This window comes from Cannabis sativa, chromosome 8, assembly GCF_029168945.1.
Source record: "Cannabis sativa cultivar Pink pepper isolate KNU-18-1 chromosome 8, ASM2916894v1, whole genome shotgun sequence".
NCBI classification, from domain to species: Eukaryota; Viridiplantae; Streptophyta; class Magnoliopsida; order Rosales; family Cannabaceae; genus Cannabis; species Cannabis sativa.
In genome coordinates this window covers 25,823,699-25,829,823 of record NC_083608.1, presented here as the reverse complement: position 1 = coordinate 25,829,823, position 6,125 = coordinate 25,823,699, and the positions used below count along the sequence as shown (strand labels likewise).

The 6,125-nt window shown below is 35.5% G+C and overlaps 1 protein-coding gene across 1 annotated transcript; it reads right to left on the bottom strand.

Moving 5' to 3' along the window:
• Positions 1-3,152: 3,152 nt before the first annotated feature.
• Positions 3,153-5,921, bottom strand: LOC133030510 (uncharacterized). The gene is made up of 4 exons (XM_061103277.1): positions 5,054-5,921; positions 4,681-4,888; positions 4,129-4,319; positions 3,153-4,009 (listed from the first exon to the last, which is right to left on the bottom strand). Exons 1-4 carry the CDS (start codon positions 5,919-5,921, stop codon positions 3,153-3,155), a joined length of 2,124 nt encoding a protein of 707 aa, XP_060959260.1.
• Positions 5,922-6,125: the final 204 nt, after the last annotated feature.

Below are 6,125 nucleotides of genomic sequence, written 5' to 3'. Positions count from 1 at the left end.
AAGGCAGTAATAGTGATGTTTAGTACTCTCTTATGTGTCAATATCGCTATTAATCTAACTAAGTACCGAGTTCCATATAATTTACTATAACAACTTTTAAGAAGTATCATTAGCCAATCACAAGACTATATCTAGAGGTACTAAACAGTACTAATACCCAATAACAATCCTCTATTTAATTATGTCCCATTTTATATTTTAGTAAAATGAAAAAGAATGACTACTATGTATTAGGACCGAACATTTTGATCGAGTTTGACCCTGATCTGACTAGCTCAACTTGAAAATTTTAAAAAACCTGTTCTGTTTGGGCGGGTCGGGTTCAACCGTTCCCGGATTGGTTTTTTATGGCCACATGGTTTCAAGTTGAACCCGAACTCGCCCCCCAACCCAACTAATTTTTTTCTTCTTACATATATATATATATAATATATTAAAAATGAATAAATAAATAAATTTTAATTAGAAATGTTGGACTAAATCGACCAATATTACAATGAAAATATCAAGTATATTGAAAAAAGATCAATCCAGCATTGCAAAGGTATGAGCTGAAAATAACACTGTAAAAAATAAAAAGAAAAACATTCAACAAGAACTTAACATTGTAATGAAAAAATAAATTTAGTGCCCGCAAAACATGATTAAGATGAATTAGAGAGAAAGTTTATGATCTCTTCCATACCGTCAAATAATTCAATAAGGTGTACATAATATAAAACTTATGAGCAAGCACATGCATATATGACTCAAAATATGAAGTTAAGGCGAGAAAAAGACACAGAGGACCCGTGATCTCTGAGCCCGAAACTCGTGAACCCAAACTATTTCACGAGTCGGGTGCAAGTATAATTTTTTGAACCCAAAATCCGCAAACTCAAAACCCGCGAACCCAAAACCCAATCAACCGACTCGATGTTCAGCCCTACTGTGCATGTTCTTTTCATTCCTCATTAGTAATTGTTGGAAATTATTTTACCAGGATCTTAGATCTACTCACAAGTATGTTTATTAACATGCTAAATATGAACTTTCTAAAACGATAAATTAAACACATATAAAGTTTAAGAAACCTTACATTGGGTGCAGCGGAACATAATGACTCCTTCCGTTCAGATATCTAGCCCTTGATTCCTTTGTGTAGCAGAGCATTATCAATATCTGAACCTGGATCTCTTTCTCTGAATCTTTGATGTTGAATCTCCTTTGCTGATGATCTTTCTTCACGATCTTCCTCACTATGATTGAGGTATCACTTGATGTGTGTGGGCACTACTCATACACTAAGAAATTTCGAAATTTCAATGGAAGAAGAAAGAAGAAGTGGTAGCTAAAGATAGGGAGAGAGAAGGCTCAGTTTTTCTGAATCAGAAAGTCTGAAGAAAAGTGTAATTTTCCTGAAGCCTTCACTATCTATTTATAGCATTCCACTAGGGTTAGATTTGAATTATATGGCATTAAAATAATGAAAAAATCAACTTAAAATATACATATAGGTGGCCGGCCATACATAAGTGGATTGGGCCTTGAGTTTTGCAATTTTGCAATTTTACCACCTTTTGTATCTGATTTTCTCAAAAATGCCAATTTCCTAATTCAATCATTTAAATGCCAATTCTAACTATTTAATAACTATAAATAATTATTAAATAATATTGTCATTTATCATATTTATTAACTGAACCATACAAAGTATCATAATTAACAAATATGCCCCTATAAACTCTTTCTTTACAAATTTCACCCTTACTTAGTGAAAAATTCACAAATAGACATAGTCTAATTTGAGAATTATAATTGATTAATCAAAACCAATTACATGAGTCTTACAAGCAATATTATCTCAACTAGTGGGGGGACCATGGGTCTATATAACCGAGCTTCCAATAAGTAGATCAAGAATTTAGCACTAAAATTCACTGACTTATTAATTCTTCGTTGAATCCACGCATAGAACTTAGAATTGCACTCTCAGTATATAGAATGCTCTGTATGTTCCACCATATAGACACATCATTAGTTATCCATTGTTATAATCCTAATGTGATCAATGATCCTCTATATGAATGATCTACACTGTAAAGGGATTGAATTACCGTTACACCCTACAATGTATTTTATCCTTAAAATACTTGACCCCGTATAAATGATATTTCAGCTTATGTGAAATGAGTACTCCACCATTTATGTTCGTTTGGTCAAGCTCGAAGGAGATCATCCTTTGCTTACTATTCGCCAGATAGAAGCTATAGATTCCATGTTTATGCTAGCGCTCCCACTCAATTGCACTACCGTGTTCCCAAAATGTACGTATCACCCTGACCTAAAAGTAGGCTTAACTAACAAATCAAAGAACACGAATAGCCTTTCAAGATTGAGCCTAATCATAACAGGATTAAGAACATTTGATCTAGGATCAACTAGGCGATATTGACTTGAATAGATATTACGGTAAGTTTAATAAATCTAAGTCAAAGTTCAATATCGGTCCCTTCCGATGCATACTCCATGCATCCAACCTGAGCTTTACTTTAACCAATGCTCTGGAAAGAACATAGCACTTCTCCAAATGCAAGTAAACTCTGTTGTATCATATCAGTAAAACCCTATGTCTGATAAATCTAGGAAACTTTATTCACATAGTCATGTTTACTTTCCAACGTGTTGACGGCACAATAAACAGGATCTAGTATGTGAAAAGGGTTTCAGATGAATTTATACATTATGTACATATAATCATGAAATAAATCATGTGAACCATGCAACATTAAATTTTATTTCTGATCTATATTAATAAGTAAATCTGATTATATTGAAATGAGTTTTATTTAGGGCATAAAACCCAACAGTAATATCATGCCATAAAATTCTTTATAAATTGTATCATAAAAATAAATAAAATTACTGACAATAAAGAAAATACTAAAAAATAGTCTAAACCTTTCTTGTCGGGCCTTTTCTAATATTAGGGCTTATTAGGCCTAATTTTTACATTTTTACTTAAGGAAAATTAATCAAAAAAAGAAAAAAAAAAAAAAGAAAATTCACCAAAAACTATTTTTTTTTTGATGAATCAGAAGTATTCATTGCACAAAACTTTTATTTACATCCTGAAAGCACCAACTTTGGCCTCAATAAATCTATACAATTATTTACAAACAATCAAACCATTCTCTATCTTTGATTTTCACTTTTTGTGGCAATACAAGCATAGTTCTAGTTTTGACAATCTTTTGAAGCCGCTGGACCAGCTCCTCTGCCTTTAGCACCTTCTTTTGCCAAATAAGATCATTCCTTGCCTTCCAAATCAAGTATACAAGTGCTGCTATACTTGAAGGTTTGACATTCGTCTTGAATTTGGTTTGCTTGGCTTTCCTTATTGTTTTAAGCACAACCTGCATAGTATCAGCTCGAGCCTTCCACTGAAGCCAGTTCTTCACTTGCATCAGACATTGCTGGGAAAAATCACACCTGAAGAACAGGTGCTCGGTTGTTTCATCTGCAATATTGCAGAAGCTGCAGACTGGGGAGTCAATTACTCTGAACCTGCAAAGCCGATCTTTAGTTTTCAATCTCTGCAATATGGCTAACCAGGTGAGAAAGCTGTGCTTCGGGGTGTTAATTCTAGACCAGACTTCATTGCACCAGTCCACCCTTCCCTGTTCTTGAACTAGAAGCTTATAGCCTGCCGCTACTTTATACTCTTCCTTCGAAAATTCTTCATAGTTCAATGTCTGTTTCACTAAATCTTTAATAGACACCATTTTCCTCCAATACCAACTACTACTTTGGGAAGCTTTATACTCCCACCAATTGTGATTTTTTATATATACACAATGCACCCATTTCACCCAAAGATTGTCCTTTTTATTTGCCACAGCCCATATGTGTTTAAACATGGCAGCTATATTCCATTGAGCAATGTTCAATAGGCCAAGTCCACCTTCTTTTTTCGGGTAGCACAAATTATCCCAACCAACAGCTCCAGCTTCTTCCATTATACTCTTCCCTGTCCACAAGAAAGACCTACATACTCCCTCTATTTCTTTAATGACTTTTTAAGGAAGGATCATTATCTGACTCCAATACATGTGAATTGTACTAAGAACAGAGTTAACCAACACTAACCTCCCAGCATATGACAGATTTCTAGTTGACCATACCTTATTTTATTAGTCATCTTTTGAGCAAGTGTGACACAATCAGAGGCTGCAATTTTCCTTGCACAGATGGGAACTCCCAAATACTTGAATGGTGCATCCTGTCTCGAAAATCCAGTCATGTCCAGCACATTTTTTATCTCCCTTTCCTCCATTCCACTGCAAAAAAAACAGCAGACTTACCTTTGTTTGGTGTTAAACCTGAGGTGTTTGAGAATAATTTGAGCCCTTGCATCAACAAATAGATACTTTTAAAGTCACCTCTACAAAACAAAAAAGTACATCATCCGCAAAACTAAGGTGGTTTAGCTTCAATTCTGCACTCCTCTCATGATATCCGAATTCTTTTTTCCTTCCAATCTTGCTCATGATTCGGCTTAGATATTCCATTCCCAAAACAAAGAGTAAAGGGGACATTGGATCACCTTGCCTCAAGCGCCTTTTTGCTTCAAAAAATCCATGCATGGATCCATTGAACATTAAGGAGTATCTAGGTGTTCTAATACAAGTCATGATTAACCTTATGAACTTCTCCGGGAATTCAAAAGCATGTAACATTTCCTCCAAAAAATCCCAATCCATTGTGTCATACGCCTTTTGAAGATCAAGTTTGATCATACAATTAGGCTTAGACTCCTTCCTACCATAATTCCTAATTAGATCTTGGCATATCATGATGTTATGTGCTATATATCTACCTTTAATAAATCCTCCCTGATTTAGAGAGACTATTTCAGGCAAGATATTTTTAAGTCTAGAACAAATCAACTTAGTAGCCACCTTATATAGCACATTACAACAGGATATAGGCCGAAAATCACTCACCTTATTCGGGCATTTTATTTTAGGAATTAAGGTAATGACAGTTGAATTAATTTCTTTTAGCAAATTACCTGACTTCAAGAAGGAGGCAATAGCTTCACAGGTTTCATCTCCAACTAGCTCCCAATTGTCTTGGAAAAAATAACTTCCATAACCATCTGGCCCCGGACTCTTCACCCCAGGAATGCTAAACATGGCAGCTTTTATTTCCTCTTTAGAGAAGTCTGTCATCAACGCTTCAGCATGTGTACTTGTTATCAAAGGCCCCTCATTCATTACTGAAGTTTTAACCCTCTGCCTTCCTATCATGCTTGTCCCCAATAACTCCTTGTAATAGTCTAGGAAAGCCTCAGTGATCTTCTCTTGATCATCAACTCTATCACCTTGAGCATTGACAACGGAAAGAATTCTATTTTTCCTTGTTCTGTCCTTGATACTTGAATGAAAGACTGATGTGTTGGAATCCCCATTTTTAATCCAATTAACCTTGGATTTTTGTTGCAGAAAAGAAATTAGTACTTTATGCTTCTCAGCATACTGCTCGCGTACTTCTTTCTCTTGCTGCATTAGAGTTACATTTAATGGATCATGATTCAGCCTTTGTTGACACTCATTCATAAGCTCCTTCACCCTCATTTCTTCTCCTTGTACATCAGCAAAACCTTGCTTGTTGATTGCTGTCAAAACCGGTTTGAGCCTCTTCAGTTTGGTGACTATTTGATACATTTTAGTTCCCACAACCGATACCTTCCAACTGTCAGCAACTTGCTTTTGATAATGAGGGGAACTCGACCACATTGGAAAATATTTAAACGGTTTTCTACCACTTGGAAGTGAGGGATAAACTGTCAATATTACGGGGGTGTGATCAAAGAGGCCCTCCTGGAAGAAAATTGCTTCAGCAACCGGATACATATTCAGCCAACTAGGATTTGCCATAACTCTATCAATCTTGGAGTATATTCTATCATCTCCTTGTTGTCTATTATTCCAAGTAAAATAACTCCCTCCATATTTCACATCCTCTAATTGACACTTACTGTACATTCACGGAAGGCTGTTGGAGTAAAGTGTGCTCTCTTCCCAATTCTTTCCCCCTTCTCAAGAATATCATTAAAGTCCCCAAGCACTACCCATGGTTCA

Excerpts from the sequence above, each read along its gene's own strand:
- LOC133030510 (XM_061103277.1), bottom strand. The coding sequence starts at position 5,921 with ATGGCAAATCCTAGTTGGCTGAATATGTATCCGGTTGCTGAAGCAATT. Across the intron at positions 4,889-5,053 it reads TGCCTCCTTCTTGAAGTCAG|TCTCTCTAAATCAGGGAGGA; the intron begins GTAATTTGCTAA and ends TGCCTGAAATAG. Across the intron at positions 4,010-4,128 it reads AATCTGTCATATGCTGGGAG|GGAAGAGTATAATGGAAGAA; the intron begins GTTAGTGTTGGT and ends TCTTGTGGACAG.